Raw genomic sequence first — 21,208 nt, 5'->3', positions numbered from 1 at the left:
GAAATGCAATATTCGGAGTTGAACATTTAATAATGACTTTTGGATAAATAAACGTAAGGAAATTGAGAAATAAAAAAATCGTGATAGCCGCCTGGGTGTTAGCATTTTTAAACGTAACCTATATAAAAAGGTCGATTGACTCGAGACTATCCTATTAATTACTGCTAGTCTGTTTTAAATCATTTTTTGAAACGGTCTTGGAAACAAGCTTAAACCTGAGTTATCACCTATAAAAACCATGCGCGCACGTGCTGTGAAATGCAAGACGATCTCTAAAGCCGCTTTCGAATATTACGAAGGCCATCATAATATTTTCATAGGAGAAAGCATTTCGATCTTCTTGTTTTTTTAAGGTGCTTGAGAAAACTCTTGATGTTGACATCAGTTTTTTTTTCCCGTTGCCATCTGTTCTGTCTTTGTTGGCCGGTGTTGCTTCTGTAGAGATTTTCGTAGACGAACTAGCATTCCCATCGAGGTTACACCGAGCGAATATCGACTGAATAAATTATCTTTCGGAATTACAGTAATGGTTCCTGTTGGTAAGGCCAGAGGCACACAAGCGAAGGCGAATTGAAATATCGAGCGGTAAATTATAGATGGAATGTCAGAATACGAAAATACTATGAGGCAAGACATAACGACAACATGTACAATTTTCCAAACGAAGCTGGTCGACCGGTCTCTGTTGCTTCGCCGAGCAGTGCAAGAGGCAAATTGAAGAGAGAAAGCGGTTACTATGCAGAAAGTTGGTCGTCTTCGCCTTTGACAAGAGAGACACTCAAGCGAAATGCGGAAGAAGGCAACAAGAGAGAGGTAATTAAACGAATATCTTTCGTTCTTTCTTCTTCTCTGAAAAGATCACAATTCTTGTTTAGTGCGTGAACTCTTAGCTAAAACCGTTTCCTGCGGAGCTTTTGTTTCCACGGTGGTTGAACATTTGTCGAATCATGTATACTTGTGTACGTGTACATATCTCATAAAATGCTACAGTTTTTATGCCGAATAATTCTCGCATATTCTTTATACAAATTCAGAGCTAGTTTTTACTGAGGAAATGAAGTCTTCTTCAATACCTAACCACTTCTTAATTAGAGAAAAAGCCGATATCAGTAGTTTAAAATTATATTTCGAAGGCTACTTGCAATGCAATTAATGGAATGACAGATTTCTTTGGCAAGTATGCTCTCCTGGAAAATCGAACGGAATGAAAACAGATTAGTGTTGACGTTCTCGGCTGTGTTAAAACTTTTGCTAACTGCTGTGTGCGTTTGTTGATTCTCTGTAACGCGATCTAGTGTTAAATTATTTGGAATTTTATAATTTGCCTGCCTCGAAGTTTCTGAGTCAATAATTTCACTTGCTCGGAAAATGAAATTTTTCTGTAAATGTATCACTTTTCGCTCAGAACATCGCTATGACTAAAGGCTTTCCTGATCTTCAATCTATTCTTCAGATTACCGATAAACTTCGTTTGAGTACACGTTACGCATTCTGTGATATTTATACACTTATAATTAAGAATCCAGACAAGTGTCTAAAACGGTATTAAAAGTAGCAGATATGAAAAGTTACTTTTCTGGTATTGCACAGAAATGTGAGAGAAAATTTTTGATGGAAAATTTAATTTAATTAAAAGACAGGAAACAGCGGGGGAGCCGTTTTCAAAATTGTGGCGGTCGTGTTATTGTCTACTGTCAACTCCATGTGACATTATTGAGGTTAATGTAAACAAAACTGAAGATCAGAAGTACTAAATGAAGTGTTTGTCAAGCCATATATGCAAATTTTACTTGATGAGATATATGCCTATATAACTGAATTAAGTTGTCAGGAATTCACGTCTAGTTTGATTCTGTAATCTCCTGAATGATGTATTCTAGAAAACGAATACTGGATACTTGGAGACTTTGAAATTCATGAATAATTGACGTTCGTAAATGAACCCAAACCCAGCTCTAGTTATTTTTTTTTTCATTCCAGCTGCAAACATTATTAATATTTTAATGCCATTTTATCCTGTAACAAGAACTATTACTTCAAAACTAAAAAAAGCATCACAATTGTGTAAGTTCTTATTGTTTGATACTTTTTCAATTGAGTGTTCAAATGCATATTATCTATATTAACTAAATATAATAACAACTAACTAAATTCTATATGCTACTCCTCAAAGTTCTTGATAACTAAATGCCTTGTGTTTGGACAAGTCAAGTGAAAATTGTCACAATTGGTAAATCCCTTTTCTTTACTCAAGTATGTTCACAAACCTTCAACCTAAGTGTTGTTATACAGAGGAACTCAAACCTTGTTTGAAGTATTACTGGCTCTATAGAAACTACAGATTATAGTGCACTCAGCAAGAACATGAGAGATTGTGAGACATAATCAGACATAAAACCTGAAATTGAAGTTATATTCACATTTAAATCAATACAGTCAAACCTGTACTAGATGGTCAACCACCAGGAATGGGGTGTGAATGGGGAAGGGGAGGGTGATCACTTGATATAGATTCCACAGAATCAAAAGCCTTCTTGGAGCCCTAATAAAGATGACTTATCTTACAGAATAGGGGTAATATAAGAAATGATAGAAAAAGGCTATTTATGCTATAATTGACCACTTCATGTACAAAAACTTGTTTAACCTTTTAATTCCCAGAAAGGATTAACATGTGACTTCCCCCTATAATATCCTCTGCTCATCCAACAAACAGGTTGTAAGAAAACTCAAACTTATCCGTTTAAAGTTGTTATCTTAATCTAATACCAAATTCTTGATACTAATTTACAAAGAAATGTTTAGCAGCTAGAAGGGGGAATCAACAATCAGATCTTGGAAGTTAAAGGGCTGATGATACCACTAACATTGATTTTGGGAGAGAAACAGGGATTACTTTTATTTGAAATATTATTCTGTGCTTTATTTTCATGAGTGGTTCTGGTTTTAGTGACTGTTCAATACATATAGTGGAAGACAATATAAATAGGCTGTTGGACCTTATTCAAAGGTGACCATATCTGCCTAACCCTTTACCCCTTAACATCAGTATGCATATTCTCCATACTGTTCTCTATACATTTCTCAAGGTGCTGACAAGGAGAATTTGTTTAATAATCAAAAGCTTCTTTCGTTAATGATCATTCTCTTTATTCTCATAACCTTAACGTGTGATTTAGTGGTGATATTGTAAGGAGAAATTACATGCTAGTCACTCTAAGGGGAAACAAATTCGCGACTTTGATAATGACCGGCTAGAACAGGGTGACCGTTTAAAATAGTGCCACTTATTACAAGTTTAACTTTAGTTCATTTGTTGATCTGCTGATGAAATACAAGATAAGAAATTATCCTTGCTTTGTTAGTTGCAAAGGAAGAAATAGCAGAATGAAAACCTGAAAAAATTCAGCTTGTATCTGGAAGGAACAGGCTCCAATCCTGCTAAAACCAGAAGTTTTTCAAGTTCCTTTTCTGAAATTCTTTACTATTGCTGCTTACTTGCAAGGATCACTTCTCTACTTGTAAAGTAAATATATGTTTAGGAAGTTTTGCACTTGCAGTGGAATGAAAACTCGCCTCAATTCCAAAGCAGTAAGCAGGTTTTTTATTTTAACCAGAAATCCAGTAATAGCAAGCTGTCAACATCTTTTCTTTTCAGTCATTTTCTCTGGCAATGAGACCTGAGTGTTTAAATTTTTGGTTAGAATGGTAGCAGTCATCGTTATAAGACTTTATTTTTCATCAGTGATCTCTTTTTTGTATGTCTCAGTAACTGTCAAGAGTTAAAAATATTACTTTTGCAAAATCAAGTTGGCTTTTCCTTTAAGATCTTGCTGCTTTTCTTAAATTTTATTATTAATAGTGGATGCAATTTTTGTCTCCCCCAATCTCTATATTTTACTCTCAATGGGTCTAAACCCTTAATGTTCTAAATCATACACAATATTTTCTTATTACAATTTCAATACCTACATGTATTACCTGTCAGAGGTGTCATCTTGATAGGATTTTAAATTCTCCGCATTAACTTTGACAGAATGTTTATATACCAGGACGCAGTTTTTCATAGGGTGAACAATGCTATCCTATGGATAAATTGTTATCGACAGGAGAGAGATTTATTCAGTGTATAGGGTCGTACACCATTCGAACAACCAGGGCCAGTATGAAAATTTACAACCAGATATTGGTTAGTTACAGAGTTAGGGGTTGTGGGGTGTGAATGAAAAAAGAGAACTCTTTGTTGTCTCCCATCCCTACTAAGACACACTCCTGTCCCTGCTAATTATTCAGTATCTGTGTGTCAATTTTTTTTTTTTTTTCATGAACTATGTTCCACATTATTCAGCTGATATCCTATAATGGACTTGTTCCATTTAGCTCATGCCATGTCTTATTTGAAAGGGATTAACTGCAATATCAACAATGCGGAAGGGGTTTTGTGTGGCATTCAAATGTGTGAATGTTTCTGTTGTCACGGCCCTTGTTAAATTTATTATGGAGATTTTAAGAAAATTATTCTATTTAAATTTTAATGTACAGGGAATTAGTTTACATAAGTTTCTAGCTGTAATTGACTTTTTAATTTCTGTGAAGTTGTGATCTTAATTGGAAAATCTATCTTCTGTCACTTTCCAATTGTAGTGGTGCATCCTTTCTCTTGTGGGTTTTCTTTTTGTGGTTTGAATGTCTTTATCATTCCTTCAATATCCATTATTGTTATGCAAAATTTATTCTTCTTGAGGCAGTCAACCAAAACAGAAGCCCTGTATAGGAGTTGAACTTAAGTTTCATTTTTTTGTTTGATTCCTTTGTAGTATTTCATTTTAAGTAGATATCTCTTGATTTGAAATGTTTTAAACATAATTTGAATCCAGTGACAACAAGATTCTTTGTGAGTTTGTCAAGATGCCTAACATACTGCCTAACATTATAGTTTTCTTACGTGGATTTCATAATGGTGAACAGAATGTGTTGTGATCCCTGTGTAAACAAAAAACAAAATGTCTGACAAGGAGAAAAATCAATCTGAAGATCTATTCACGGTAAACAGTTTTTAAGTTGTTATGTTATTTTGCAGGTGTCTATTACTTTTTAGGGGTATTCTAAAATATTATTCTCTGTCTTATTGTGTCACTTAACAGGAGCAATACGTTGCGTGGGTGAATTCACAGCTTAAGAAAAGAGCTGGGAACCGTTGTGTTCGTGAGATCCCACGGGACACAAGAGATGGTGTCGCTTTGGTTCAGCTTGTGGAAGTGCTGGGTGAGGTTTAGTTCTTAATTTTTAAGTTAACTTGGATTTTCATGCATACAGCTTAGTTTCACACACTCCATTGCACTGAAGTGTTAGAATACTGTGATACCTCAGGTTTCTGGTGCAAATATTGACACTGCTTCTAACAAGTGTCACCTCAACTTAATTAAAGACTAAACTGTATGCATCCTTATGTGCTTAAAGTTGAAACCTTAGCTAATCTTATTATAAGTGAAAATTAGTGGTCTGGATCCAGTTTCTCTGAAAGGACTTTGATATTCTTTATTAATGTTGTCCTCTACTGAGTATATGCACATCACATCATTGTGTTTATTATCATTTAGACCATGATATATTAATCAGAAAATAATAATAACATTCATCATTACTATCTTTGCTCTGGTTTGACACTTGGTAGCTAATGTTGTTTAGAAATATAGCATAATTATTAAATAGTAAACTCAGTTATAATAATTATGTGTCTGTGTTGGCCTAATGTTCTGTCAGTGATAAAAATGACAAAGTTATAAGTTTTGAAGTGTTAGAAGTAATGTTTCATCACTCCTAGACCATCAAATGAGTTCCTAAACTTTTGAAATTTTATTGTCAATGAGACTCTCTAAGTGTATATTCCTTGATTTTGTGAGGAGAATTTTTAAGATCCCTTAAACAGTAAAATATTCCTAGTGATTCATGAACCTGTGCTTAAGTATTAAATTTAGACAGACTGTGATGCTTGAAGTTCCTTGTGTATTTTTTTTAGCTTTACTGCTTGATTAGCTGTAACGAGTTGGAAAGCGAAGATTCTCAGTCACTTGGCAAGAATCTGAAAACCACTATTTATAATTTGGAAATGTGTTAAAAATGTGCACTTGATAATCCCTCCCATATGTTATTAACATACTGGATTTATAACTCAGCATGCTAAATTAATCTCTCCTGGATTGTCATATTTGTTTTGATTGTCATTATTCCATCTGTAATACAGAATAAATGACTGAATAACTACACGTATTGACATGGGTCTATGCAAGATGTTTTCTATCCTCTCTGTAAAAGAAGCTACTGTGCGTTAACTAATTTTGAATTCAGTTAATAGTTTTAGTGGCCACCATATGAATATATAAATAAATTTTTAGTATGGTCTACTGAGCACAACACCTGAAAGAATCTATCTAATGTGTCAACCACATATTTGTTGTAAATGTCACTTAAGCAGGGATAAGAGAGACAAATTATTCATTGCTTATCAGTGCCTTGTATAATTGACTGTTAAATGAATGGTTACACTGAGTGGCAATTATTTCAAATTGTTTGTTTGGGTAGATCTTTCAGGCAAAGAATGCAAGGAATTAAAAAAGAATAGTTCAACTTATTATTTCACACAGTGAATGTAAAAGCTTGCATTGACAATAATTAATCAGAGTTCTTACTGGCACTTTTTTATGTTGTTGCTCAATAATAAGTGAAATCTAATTTCTTTGTCTGCTTTGTGCAATACACATCAATTTTCACAAGAAATGTGTGGTCAGTGAGTTCACCCATAGGGTGACACTGTGCAACACAAAAGTGCGTGGGATTGACTCTATATGTTGGGACCAATAAAGTTAATCAAGGTTTTTATGTGTCTTTTTTTCTTACTTTTTCAGCTGGTGAAGCTCTGAAGTTTGATGACTCTCCAACAACATATGCAGCTAAAAAAGAGAATGTAGACCAGGTCTTGCAATTCATGGCCTCCCAGAGAATCAAAATGAGACAGATCTCATCAAAAGGTAAGCAAAAGAGTGATAAACAATTTGAAGTCTTTTGCATTCTGGCACTAAATCTATGAATCATTTGGTCAGCATGTTGGCTGAACTAAATTATTATGTCAATTCAATTTCAAAATAATTTTATGTAGTTTGAGAAATAGGCACATTAAAATTTTGATGATGTGGTTTTTTCATATTGTTAATGTCAAAAAGGCAGGATTTGAATCTCTGTGTTAGGGCAATCACTTCAAGTTTTACCTTCAAAATCTTGAAAATAATTTTTCCTTTTTTTAGAAATTGTGGATGGGAACTTAAAAGCCACAATGCGGCTTGTGCTTGCCCTGGCAGCCCACTTCAAACCTGGAAGTGTGAAGCCAAATTCACATCAGGGTGGCTCTCCTTCACATACCAAGCTCACTCGCAGTCCATCTGCTGCAGCGGCTGCCGCTGAGGCTGCTGCTGCTATTGGTGAAGCCAGCAGGAAGGCTGCAAGTGCTGGTCGTCAAATACACATGCCATTCAGGCTCAGGTAATGAAGCTTGTCATCCCAAAGAAAACATAAATTTGGGGATAATGTTTGATTTGACACCAATGTTTGATTTGACACCAAATTCTCCAATCTAAAATTGTAAGAAATTTATGGAGCACTGAGTGCAGAGAATCAATATTTTCATCTTTAGAGTGACAGGATTAATAGAAAACCTGGGGTTAAAGAAAGTTGTCCTATCTGTGGTGTCTTTTACTAGTTTTTCATCTACTTTTTGAACTTTTCTTTTAATTTTCAGAAAAACTCCAAAGAACTTGCCTGTAACACCAAAGACAGAGCGGCCTCCTATTGATGCCAGTCCAGGAAGCAGCCCTTTACTTTCTGCATCACCCCTTAATACACCATTAAACAGAACTCCTGTTCGCAAGATAAGTAGGCCATCAAGTGCAGAATCTAGACATGACAAAGACAATGGGTCAGATGGCTCCAATGTTAGCAGTGGTGCTACCACACCCAGACTACAACACAGAGACCTTGCAGCACTTCAGTCCATGTCTGATTCTGAGTCTATTTTATCAAAGGATCTGTCAAGAAATAGTCATTCCAGTACCTTTCCAAATTTAGAGTTTCTGCAAGAAGTAACTGAAGGGTTGGAAAACATGGAAGATGAAACAAACACTGTAAAGGAAACTCTGTTACATCTGCAGAACTTGGTGAGTTTGTTTTGTTACTGTGGTCCAATGCAGTGCCAATATTTTTTGTTGTTTGAGAAAAGAAAAAATTAGGGAAACCACCATATAATTTAACCATGCTTTTGAGTACCATACATAAAAATTCTGGCAGTCAACCCAATGAGAGTTACTAGCATCTAATTTCTCCTCACAATATCACCCTTAAGTCACACAATGAGGTCATGAGAATTAAGGAAATGATCTTTACTGAAAGAAGCTCTTGATTGTTGAACAAATTCTCCTTGTCATCACCTTAGGAAATGTAGAGAGAACTATATAAACAACATGCATGCTGATGTTAGGGTGTAAAGAGTCAACTGTTCCACTCCTGGGAGTGAAAGGGTGAAGAGCAGAAACTCCTATAACTACTTTGAAAAACGAGAGACCAAAATTTCGTGGTAGAAAATTCATGATGGAAAAAAAAACACAAAAACAAGAATTTAGAATTGTCAAAAAAACTCCTAATAATTTCATTGTGACATCAAATTTAGAATTATTTTAAAGACCAATGATCCCCATTTGCTACCATTTCTCAACTCTTTTAGACACATTAAAGACTTGAGAACAATTTTTTTGGTTATTTTACAGTTGCTGGATGGCAGAGTGGAGGAGGATGAGATTCCTGAAGAGTACTGTGGCCTTGAGGGTTCAACAGTGCAAGAGCAACTGACCATTGTGAGCAGTCGACTTGATCAAAGAGAAGCTGAATATGACAGCCTAAAAACAGAACTTAACAAGTCTAAAGAAGAGTGCATTAACTTACAAGGTGTGTGTTAATTTTGTGTGTAAGTGCAAGAGACCTTTTGTGTATACAGTGATTAACTTGATACTTCAAAGCTGTGACATCAGCCTATTAGGTTGCTTATTGGCAACTGAAGTCAAACACTGGTTAGAACTCTTAAGAAAATTTAAAATATTGTAATAGGACTGAGTGGAATCCAATTCAGTTTGTAATCATACAAGTGATTAACAAAATTGGACAACTGTGAAGCAGGAGTCTGATTTGTTTTTCACAAGTCTGATTCCAGACAGAATTGGACAACTTGACGTACTGTTATTGATTAATCAAAACTATGACAAAATTTGAGAAAGAAACTAGACATAAGTTGTACGTTTTCATAAAAAATAAATAGTCGACTCAACAAAATACTATACAACATCACGCACTCATGATGTGTTCTGTCCACTTACATGGGCAGGATGTATTAACTGTCCCTTTAACTGTCCTATTACACTGTCCAATTGAAAGCATGAAGCGTATGCTGTCCTATTAGTGCTCAAACTGGGCTGGTGATAACCAATCACATTCGAGAATTTTGTTATAGTTTTGATTAACTCTTCTATGTTTGGTAGTGCAGTAGTGAAAAGTTATGAACACCATCCTTTTTAAGTTTGGGTTTACTTCTGTTTGTAGAGTTGTGTTTGGTTATAAAGTTGGCACTTAGTTGATTTGTTGATTTCTATCCTCAGTCCAAAGATTTCCCCATTGGTTTCAACATTTTTCTTTCCTCCTTTTTTTTCTACTCTGAAGTGCAGAGGAAAATTATCTTCATAAAATTTGCTTCTGCTAGAATCTAACAGTTAATCATTAATTTAATAAAAATATGTGTACTTACTATTTTATTAGGTATTAAGTCAGGACTGCAGTCAAGACTCAACCAGCAGGAACAAAGCATAATGCAGCTACAGTCAGATTCTTTGAAGCATGAATTAGCACAGCAGAAACATGAGTCAGATGTGGCACAGTTAAAGTGGCAGCTTGCTGAGCGGGACAAAGAGGTGTCTGCCCTTAGAAATGAACTGGTACGAAGAGAGAAAACTGTTGATAAACAGAGAATGGAACTTGAGGATGCTATGAGGCACATTGAAGAACTTCAATATGCACAGGTTTGGGATAATATTAACCCTATAATTTTAAAAAGCAATCGATGTGTGACTTCGCCGTAATGTATACATGTGACAAATTTTTTAGTTTGAAAATGAAAAAAATTAAACCAATTTATTAACTGTAGGATGTTGAACCAGACTACAGGGAAGAGGATGACATCTACAGTATATGTATGACCCACACAGTCACATTATTTAACCTCCAATCAACCACAGATCAGTTTGATTTTCAGATTTAAAATTTAGAATTTTGCCATTGGAAACAACTCTTTGACAAAAGAAGCTCTGGAAAAATTATGAATTGAAGGGTGGTCACTTTCTAGCTGCTGGTATTAATATCCTACCAAAGTAGCTGGATATATTTTTTCTATTTTGAAGGGTTGTTTTTAATAAATGGTGTATTGTTAGTATCAGTTATATTGAAAGTGATATGTTTTGTATTACAGGCAGGTACAGGAAGAAAAGCAGATGATCACTTAATAATTGAATTGCAACAAAGGATCAGAGATCTTCAGGATAAGCTTGATTCTGTTGGTGTGTATGAGGTAAGAAACTTATAACATTTCATATCACTGTTAGATGGAGGGTCTACACTTGTGTTTAAATCTGATAGTCATGTGCATGATACTGGTATTTTCTTGGTGTAATGCTATTGCATTTAGTAGATTTTTAGCATTATTTCAAATGTGGGATTTTCTCAAAGGTGGTTGTTTATTTTGAAATCATATTTCTTAACTCACTGATGATAAATGTGGTGAATCATTAGTGAATATTAGGTGAAGCAGAAACTTGGATTATTTTGCAGAACAAACCCCTGGAAAAACCTGTGTCTGTTGGCTAACTGCCAGTACCTTATTTTGCATATATTTTTTTTCTGGAAAAAGGCATACTGATTTTAAAGGGTTTGATACAGAAAATACAGAGACCACTTTTACTTTACAATTAATTTGGAGTGTCTCTCATCATCTCTTTGAATGATTCTAGGCCACCCTCTCAGCTCGAATTGCCACACAGGATGAAAAGATGGCATCACTAGAGAACCAGATTTTGAATCCTCGTGAAGCAGTTGCTTCTCATGGGCTAAAGGTGAGCTTGGATAATGTTTGCCATGCAACTGCATTCTGTTCACTTAAACAATCATTTAATTAATTAATCAAGAAACAGTTTACTCTGCTTGTGATTAGGGATGCAATTTTACATCTGATGATGAAAGATTGATGTCCTTTTATTTTGTTGGCAGAGATCAGAGGAATTGGAGGTGGTGCGCGAAGCTATTGAAAGTCTTCGAAGCTGTTTCAGACCACATGATCCACATCACCACACCCTAGATACATTAGAACAGGTGCTTGTCAGAACTTTTCTTTCTGTAACATCCTTTCTGTCGCTCATGTTAGAGCTATGGAGAATACACTTTATAAATGTATTATCACAATTATTTCAAATTTTTTGTTGTTTATCCTCAAAATAATGTATAAGTGTCAGTGTACTTTGCAACTCTGTGGTAATAGGAGAAAAAGAACACAAACAATATTAGCTGAGGGAAAAAAATGGTAAAAATTTCATCTTTGTGTGCTAATTGGTCAGTATCAAAGTGTGTTGGGGGAGTTGGAAATGAGGCTTTTGATAAACAAATCTAGGTGAGTGTCGAAGGAGATAACTTGAATGTAGAACTTTCAGGTTTCAAAACCCAGCATAAGATACTTGACTACTCTACCTAAATTCATGCAGTTAAGTATTTGTCTTTTGGGTTTAGGAAGCTGATTTGTGTGGATAAATTAAGCTGACTGTTTGGATTTTTCTTTGGCTATGAGTGCAAGGATTTGGTAGATGTGGAGATGTGTGTTGCTAAATGTAGTTACTTCTGGGGGGAGAATGGGTACCACATGTCTACCCTCAGCCTGCAGCATGAAAAGTCCAGAACAGTTGTTTTATCGTATCAAAACAATCTCGTAGTCAAAGAATGTTTTGGGCTTGCATTTATTTACTATAGATATTTTTGTCTATCTGATAAGTTTTCCTTTTGTTTCCAGAGAGTAATTGCGGTTCACTCTTCAGACCAACAAACTCACCCCTTCAATTCTGATACTGAAAATGCATCAATTAACTCCAAGGTAAATATACTCCACAAGTTGAAAGCAGGTATTTTTCCATGCAAATTTTATATCATTTGTATTTGACATAATCTTTAGAGTTTTGAGAATTTGTTTCTCTTTTTCAGGGGGTGAATGGATTTGAACACAGCAATGGATACAATGGCAAATCACTTTCACATCACCGGCAGCTAGGTATGTGATTTCATTTAACAATCATTACCAGGGGTCTCATTAACTTTTTGCAGTATACTGCCGATAGTGTAGAAGGTGGCTGAGCTGGGAAAAGGGGCTGTAAGGTGAAACCCTAACTTGAAACACCTGCTGGCAGGCAACACAGGGTTTTCCTGGAAAACCGGGAAAGTCCTTGAGATTTATTTTGACATCTTCTAGGACTGAAAAGTCCTGGAAATCTGCCTAACTCAAGCAGTAAAGTTTTAGGAATTAATTTGATAAGAGATGTATCTAGTACCTCTTATAACTACTTTAAGTTGTTTGGAATTCTTGAAAATTCTTCAGGTAAGAGGATTGCTCAACCAATTTGAAAATATGTTTTACCTGTCATGCCCACAATAACAGAGAACACTGAACCTAGAGATTGATACAGTTTTGATTTTATTTAAGAGCACTTTTCTTTTTTTAATTTCTTACTTCTGATCTTTGGGACATAGTGTTAGGGTATGTCTGATTTTTACAATTTTCTCTTAAACAGTTATGTAATATAATGTAAACATTTTTTTAATCTATTAGAGAGTAATGAGAGAGTTCAAGCATCAGGAATCAGCACCAAAGTGTTGTATTTTACAGAGAAAAGTGTCACTCCTTTCCTTACATCAATACCTAGAAGGTTAGTCATATGTTCAACTTCGTTATTCTTGATGGATTTTAGGAATTTAAGTAAATTGTGAGAAATTGCCAATTACATGTTTGTATTAAAAATAAATTGAAAATTTAAACTTAATCAAGGAACAGTTGGTAAAACTGAAATTATCTTTCAGTATGATAGGTTGACAAATTCATGCTTTGTCATCATTTGCATCAATTCGATGTGTTCTTTTTCTCAAGAGGTTCTGTGACATCAGTTTCCCTAGAAATTTTGTTTCTTTTCAGACTCGGAGAAATAACTTTAGGAGACTTCAAGGAAGCCATTGACAGACCTGGAATGTTCCGTTATCACTTTAAAGCCTTAGATCCTGAGTTTGGAACAGTTAAAGAAGAGGTATGTAAAGGGTTATTAATACTATGATCCAAAGGTGGGATAACTGACCAAAGTTTGTGATATATTTGCAGTATGAAGCTAGCATGAAGGAGGTTAGTTTCTAAAAAAACTGTGGTGCTATGTCGGAGGGGTATTACAAGTTAATTTGGTTATTATCAGCTGAGTTCATAATGTATTACTTAATAATCCAAAAAGCTGATGTTTTGTGGGTTAGCTTCATTTTGAGTGTTTACTCAAGGCTCAGATTCAAAATGTCAGCCTTAGAAAGTCTTCACAGTGGCCAATTTATATTAACTCAATTGATGACCCCAAATTGTCATTAAGCTGGCATAGTCTATCTTGCAGCCATAACTGGGGCTTGCTGATTGTCATGTGAAGAAAAATTAAAGACCAGCAGCACTTTATAGACAGTAGATGCCTTAAACTTATGGCAACCAGATACAGGGTGTGGTTATGTAATACTGGAATAAATTCATAAATTTCACCTTAACCTCCACTTCTTCCTCTGTGGCAGGTGATAGATGATGGAGACATAGTACCAGGTTGGGAAGGAAAAATTGTTGGCTGGGTTGAGGATGATACAGGACAAAAAGCTCTTTCTGGCTACCAAGACCAAATGACGTGACACAACAATGCATTGAAGAAGACTATATTAACTGTTATTAATAATATTGTGTACATCAATTTCAAATATGATTAGGACCTTCAGCTAAGTTCCTGAAGCTGTCAACTTTAAAGTGTATCCGTAAATTGTAGCTTTGTTATACTTTTAGTGCAACTATTTGCTAATTAAGCATTGTAAGTTGAAAAGTGAGCCCTAAAGATGGGCCCTTTTCTGCATGAGCTCTGCCATAGAGGTTGACACTGAACCCTTTCTCTTATTTAAGAATTCCTTGTTTGGCTCTTTTTCTGTCAGTCATATTAAGTGCCTTGTTGATGTACTGGTAAATCTAGAGACCTCATAAAGAAGGAAATTGTACCTACTTCTTTCATAAAACAGTAAAAATGTTTATGGCTCATATTAGTTGACAAATGAATATATTTAGTGGTTGTCCATAAATGGCAGATATTTTGTCTACACGAAATACTCCAGTATTGTGTGATGACTTTAAAATAATTATTGAATTTGCTTATTGTTTGGGTGAAAAGCTTGGCTTTTACAGGGTACAGATATGAATGTCCTACAACAACTCAGTCATCAGATGGGAGATTATATTGTTATTATGAATAGTTATCTGTAGATATCACTTCAAATATGCATACATGTGAAAGAGGTGTAAAGAAATCATGATATTTTTTATTTCAAGTTTGACCAGAACATATACACATCTGCACTTAAATTTAAACCAAAGCCTTTCTGTGGGGAAGTTGTGGTATTGAAGTTTTAGATCTAGCCTACTCCAGGCATTCAGTTAGTGAAACAGAGCAAAATAGCATAATGGTAATGGAGGAGTGAAAAAGTGATTGGGGTTTGGCTCAAGTTGGGTAAAGAATGTGACCAGACCCAGACCTCCCTCTCCTTTTCACTCATATGCCATCATACTATACAGCTGTTTACTATTGCACTTTGTTTTACTAAATGAATATTTGGAACAGGCTATTTCAGATCCAGTTAGAGTAAAAGAAATTAAAGTTTGGCCTTGCAAATGGAGGGTTACAATTAAGCAATGTTGTTTCTTTTGCATAGTAGCACAATATTACTAGTTGTAGCAAAGTTTGAATTGTAGAGATTAGATGTTTAGATAAGCTTCTCACAAAAAATATGTGTAAATATTTATTGTCTAAAGGAAATACAGAGGATGTAAAAAAAGTGTGGTTAGGATTATGCTGTTTATACCCTTAACCCTTTACACCCTAAGATCAGTATCCAAGTTCCCTATACTGTTCTGCATACATTTTTAAGGGTACAGACAAGGAGAATTTGTCTTGCAATCAAGAGCTCATTGAGTTTCTTGATCATTTCCTTTATTCCCGTGACCTCTATGTTTGATTTAGGGTAATACTGTGGAGAGAAATTAGAAGTTTATCACTCTTAGAAATGAAATGACCTGAAGACAAATTAAAATGAAACCATTCAGCTGAATTTTTTAAGTTGTGGGGAGGCAACTGTGTGATATAAAAGTTTGAAGTGTTTGGTATAAAAGGTCTAGCTTTTCAGAAATTGTTATGTTGGATTAGCCAAACATTAAGTTAAACACACCAACTGGTAAGTGTACGTTTAAGTAATACTCTGCACACGGAATATTTGTGGTGAAGACTTTTTTTTTAAGCTTAAAACCATCTTCAATTTAAACTTTGAGTATGCCCACTTTTCTAATGTAATCCTATGATAAATTTAACAGAAAAGTAGAAAATGTCTTCTGTTCACAACAAACATATTCCAACTACACATTCCAACTGTTTACTGAGCTAATCAGGCCCCAAAATGCAAAACAAGTTTTGCAAATTAATAAATTAAGACAATTAAAACCATTAGAGTATTAAAATTAAATAAACTTTTTTTGTTATAAGTAATCTTTACAGTGACCAACATTCCCAGTAAAAGACCATACAGTTTTCAAACCAAGAAATCAAGAAAGTTTAACCATGAATTGGAATTTATTGATTGCTATGCCATAATTAATGTTCGACCTGGTTTTCACATGGCTTCAATCATGTAAAGGACAGGAGGCTAGTGAGTCGGCTTTCATTGCAACAGCAGACAATCAGCCAGTTTGCAGGAGAAAAGCAAGTGAGGGGCCTGGAACAAATTGATCAGCTTGCAAGCCAATTTCTTGTAGCTTGGTAACTTATAACCCAGTGCCAATGAGAGCCAGTGATTTGCCTAACCTACCCCCAAGGGGATCAGTAATCCCGATCCAGAGCATCCTATTTGAAATACAGGCAGACTTGACAGGTGTATTTTAGCACTCCCTGCTCCCTTCGCAAAGGAAACTGGCACAATTGTTTAGAGACATGCAGGGTGCACCAACTGTAAGGGAAACAAACTGTAAGAGACTGGGAAAACCTTCCTCTTGTATCTGCTCAAATATCTTGCATGTTTAAACAAAAGTCACTCTGCCAGTATCTCATAGCATGCTTTGCTTGCTGAGCAAAAAGAGAGATTGCAAATTTGCCAAGTTGTTATTTATAAATGTTTCCTTTATCCTATCTGAATGGTCAGTAAGGGATCTGGTCCTACTTTAAAGGAAAATTCTGAGTCATTGATTCTTTGAAAATTCCAAGCTTGGCTTTATAAATACATTTACAAAACACAATTTCAAGTGTTAACACTTCTGATCAATATACACAACTAACAATATTATTTTACACTGATTTATCCATTGTAAAAGATAAAATTATAATTAATTTGTATCCCAAAAGCATTGTCGCCTTTCCCCAACATAAAAGTCAAATTCATAGCATTTTCCACAAGTTTTGATTCCACAACAGTATTCTGTTAGTTGTCCATTGTCATCTTCCCCCTGACAGAGTTTCAAGTGACAGGGATACCAACTTAGACATACTTCAACTCTACAGATGCACTCTGCACTCAGTTCTGGTGTATTTTTACATGGCTTTAGCACCTTTGAAAAGCCAGTTTGATCTTGTGATGCCAACTCAAGTTCATCAAGATCTTCTCGGGTTGAATTTCCTATTCAAAGATAATGATAATAGTTTAAGTGAGTATCCTACCAGTATGGGGTTGTAAAAGAAAAGAAAAGAAAACTGTGAGCCCTCCTTCTAGTTCAGTTTTGAGCAACTAGTAGATTCAAATTTAAAAAAAATTTGATTGTATGTAAGATAATTTGCTTTTAACCCTTTAACTCCCATGAGTGACCGAGACAGAATTTCTCCCTACAATATCAATACAATATCAACCAGATAAGTGATGAGAGTTAAGAAAAATATCAGTTTGGGGATAATTAGTTGATCCAATACTAAATTCTCTGAACTAACATTATAAGAATTGTATGGTTGACTGTAAAGAGAATTACAAATTTGACCTGGGAGTTATAAGGTTAACAAATGAGTTGATAATATAAATTGGCAATCACAAACAGTTTCAAAAGTTGAAGTTTCAAGCATTAATCCTTTGTCAGAATGAATGGGAAAGACTCTGGTGAAGGGCTAAAGCTCAACACATCAAAAACCAAATTGTCCAGCCTAACCCCCTTTATTAACTATCACATAATAGAAATCTAAAGTTCATTACCTAATTGGTAAATAGATAATTTTTCTGTTAAATAACCATTCACCCTTACAGATCAGATTCATTTAGAAAGTCCCACTTCTAGCTGTGTTTCACTTCCTCTGTAAACTATTCTCATGGAGTTTTGTGGAATATGAAAAAATTGTATTCTACCTCAAAAGTTAGCCTTTTCTGTATTATTCTGTGCTGATAGTTTGAAGAGAAGTTTAACATCAACTACTTCTGGGCAAACAAGGAGCTTTCAAAATTAGTTTTTCTATAGCCCATACCACTCTGAAATGAGGTTCAAGAAATATGTCATGAGCTTATGACAAGAGCAGACTTGAACCTTACACCACATACCTAATAACAGAAGTTTTGTGTTAGTTCCACTAAAGAGCACTTTTCCAGCATCTTTGCATAGCTGATCGATGGTTCCTTCTGTTACATTTGCATCCAGAAAAACCACATGATCCATGATGTGAGATTCACTGGCAACATCCTCTTCAGGAACCCTGATTGTACTTGGGTTTTTCTAAAAAAAAAATTCAAAGTGAAGTTTTTAATAAAAAAAATGGCACTCATTAGGATGGCAGTCAGCCAGTATCCAGTCAGTTCTTACACATTTCAGTAGCATTAAAAACAACATGGATTGTTCCTAATTTCCCAGCCATACTTAAGTCCATTGCGATGTTACCCTCCCTAACAGTTTCCCAAAAGTCATTTTTACTCTCAGGAGAAGAAAGGCACTGAGAGAGAAGTATTTTTCAAGGGTAAATGCCTGGCTGCTACACACAGACTTTAACAGACCAGTACATACCCAATAAGTATTAAAATTCCAATGGTCACAAATCTCATTTACTACTCAAGAAAACCTAAACAATTCTTGGAATGGTGTAACACTTCAGATAAATGTCTGATTCTTTCAAGGTTTGAGAGAACCTTTCTGAAGAGAGTCAGTGAAAATAGCCCTTTACACCTTAACATCAGTATGCACATTCTCTACAATGTTCTCTATACATTTCTTAAGGGGCTGACAAGGAGAACTGGTTTAATGATCAAGAGCTTCTTAAATTGATGATCATTTCTTGTATTCTCATGACCTTGATGTGTGCTTAGGGGTCAAATACTGTGAGGAGATATTACAGGCTAGTCACTCCAATGGAAAAGGGGTTAAAATCATGCTGCTGTATCCTAACCACAGTTTAAGTGCTATGCCATAGGACCAAAACTCAGAGACCTGGCTGCTGCCTAAAACCAGAAGTTCCAAGGCAGAGATCAGTGCACCAGCCAATACTTTAGGCCCCTTTATCTTCCATATATCATGTATGTATTCTAGCTGCAACAATACAGCCAGGACAAACTAACCCCTGAGTCATGGAATGCAATGATTTTTCAGGAACTGACCTGTCTGAGTTTTGACATAGCATCTGATGATATGAATTCTTCTTCTTTGAGTTCAGCTACAAAGCACATGGCTTCATAAGAACTCTCTGCTTTATCCATTTCTCCAAGGACAATAACTTGAAATATCTTTCGTTTCTATGAGAAAAATAATTTCAAAAATATGAACAGTATTCACGTGGTTGAGACAGTCTAATTTTATTTGTTGAAGTTTCTTTCTTCCTTTTTTGGAGAAATCAGTAAGACATGCTCTACATGCTCCCTGTAAAGATGTCTACAATGTCTCCATGGATATTATAAATTCAGGTAAGAATTCACAAAACTATTATGTCAATTAACAAAAGAACTCTCCAAACTGAAAAATACCCAAACAATTATCTTTCCTCTCATTAACTTAAGTCTAAAATCTCAAGAGCACGCAAAATGGAAATCACAGCCATCGGCAGATTGGTTTGAAGCAATTCGACAATTTTCAGTCCCACTAAAGTCAATAAACTTTACGAACCTATAAACGTTTCATGCCGAAAGAACAGATCGGAAAGAAAGAGGCCCCCTAAATATGCTTTATGAATCGTTGTGTACAACACAGTAGAAATGATTTTAAAAATTCTATCAGTCTTTGATTCTAATGGACAATGATATTGTATATAGAGCTTAGAAAAATATCTTTAAAAGGGAAGCTTTGACACATACCTGACGGAAGTCGATGTACACTGAAACGAACCTATTCTCGTTACTTTTGTAATCGATGGTAACGAAGTCTTTTTCGGGATCTGCGGAAAAAGTCTGCTGCACTATCTCACCATCCTTTGATTTAATGTTAACAACTAGAGTAAAACTACCGTTTTGGACCAGAAATGCAGGAAAAAGAAGAAACGACAGCCAAAAGTGTGTGATCGCCATTAGGGAGAAATCGCGCAAGCATTGATGACAGAAGAATGGGACGAGTTCAATATTTCTTCCTCTCAGCACAGGAATACCACTTTCTTGCAATTGCAGGAATACCAATCTCGAAATCATCCAATCTGACGGTCGCTTCATCGTTCAGCAAGAAAATGAAAACCAGCTTGAATTTGGAAGCTGAAAAATTCAGACAAAGTAGAAATAAGGTGAGATTTCATGCTCATAATGGAGACTGGGAAATTCACCTTGTACCTGGGAGACTGCCAGATAATATGTAAGGGTTGACATACTTGCGCTTGATTCTATTAGGTATTCCAGTCAGTTTGCATCTCCCGGACTCCATCTCTCTAGCTCGGGTATCCGCAGTTCTACCGCCCTTCCCAATCTTTACCATGAAATGCATGTCTTTCTATCATGACTTTAACTATTTACTGCAGGGATTGTACAGCTAACTCTTTGCAGATATTGCGAAACGCTTTCCTGTTTCCTGTTGTTTCGCACATTCCAACTTTGCATATGTACTTGAAAAAGCCAACAACAAGTTTACCAATGAAGCAATTATAAGAGGAAATGAATAGCCAATGGAATTCTGTTGCTCTTTATTAATCATTTTGTCCTCATTTTTTGCTCTTAGTTTTTTATTCTATTCAAACTTTAATAACGTTTGTTTGTTTGTTTTTGTCCTGTTTATATTTTTGTTTGTCCTGTCCGAACTTTTTCTAGCCTGTTTTAAGCGTTTTGTTAGCTAAACGGAGCGAAATAATAAACGGTGGCAGTGGCAGAGCGGAAACTCCTCTCACTCCTCCGCTCCACTATAACTGAACCCCTGGAGCAAGATGAATTTTTTAAGTCCCTCTTATTCATTAAAACTATACTAGGGAGATAAAGAAAAGTTCCATTTGAACTGAAAAGCGAAAAAAAAAAAAAAAAAAAACCAACGGAAAACTAGAAGCACCACTTCCCTCTGTTAAAACAGAAACACAAATGCAAAATCACTTGCCATAATGGGCTCCTGCTTGCGCTAACTAAGCATATCTTTAAATATATTCATATATGATACGTAATTGTACATTCCTGCATAAATGATTAGGATTTATTTTTGTGACGGGAGTGTTTTGATTCTTTCTGTCCGACCAATCCTTTCACCTTGACCTGTCTGCTATTTTTGGTATCTGTTGTGGTCATTGGTCAATGTCACTATTAAGAATATTCCCAAACGCCCTCGGGGCAAGAGACTCTCTGAAAAATGAAAACCTACTCAAATTCTTTTTTTTCCTACTTTTTGTTTTTCTCTTCAAAAACAGACATT

General features: G+C 35.3%; 2 protein-coding genes across 3 annotated transcripts; one reads left to right on the top strand and one right to left on the bottom strand.

Annotated features, from left to right (window-relative positions):
* The first annotated feature begins 260 nt into the window (after positions 1-260).
* LOC113678691 (dixin-A) lies at positions 261-15,504 on the top strand. 2 transcript variants are annotated; one of them, XM_027195590.2, is made up of 15 exons: positions 261-813; positions 5,145-5,265; positions 6,906-7,028; positions 7,302-7,536; positions 7,793-8,207; positions 8,814-8,991; positions 9,853-10,112; positions 10,559-10,657; positions 11,097-11,198; positions 11,353-11,454; positions 12,143-12,223; positions 12,331-12,397; positions 12,953-13,049; positions 13,313-13,421; positions 13,936-15,504. In XM_027195590.2, exons 1-15 carry the CDS (start codon positions 646-648, stop codon positions 14,044-14,046), a joined length of 2,268 nt encoding a protein of 755 aa, XP_027051391.2. In that variant the 5' UTR covers positions 261-645; the 3' UTR covers positions 14,047-15,504. The 2 variants fall into 2 exon arrangements, with proteins under 2 accessions (XP_027051391.2, XP_089066166.1); XM_089210040.1 differs by lacking the exon at positions 261-813 and adding an exon at positions 4,446-5,045.
* A 161-nt stretch (positions 15,505-15,665) lies between these two features.
* Positions 15,666-19,941, bottom strand: LOC113678690 (out at first protein). The gene is made up of 4 exons (XM_027195589.2): positions 19,690-19,941; positions 19,000-19,134; positions 17,956-18,127; positions 15,666-17,055 (listed from the first exon to the last, which is right to left on the bottom strand). Exons 1-4 carry the CDS (start codon positions 19,897-19,899, stop codon positions 16,766-16,768), a joined length of 807 nt encoding a protein of 268 aa, XP_027051390.2. The 5' UTR covers positions 19,900-19,941; the 3' UTR covers positions 15,666-16,765.
* Positions 19,942-21,208: the final 1,267 nt, after the last annotated feature.

The sequence above is a fragment of the Pocillopora damicornis genome, chromosome 6, assembly GCF_964200805.1.
Source record: "Pocillopora damicornis chromosome 6, jaPocDami1.2, whole genome shotgun sequence".
Taxonomy (NCBI): domain Eukaryota; kingdom Metazoa; phylum Cnidaria; class Anthozoa; order Scleractinia; family Pocilloporidae; genus Pocillopora; species Pocillopora damicornis.
This window is presented reverse-complemented; position numbering and strand designations above follow the sequence as displayed.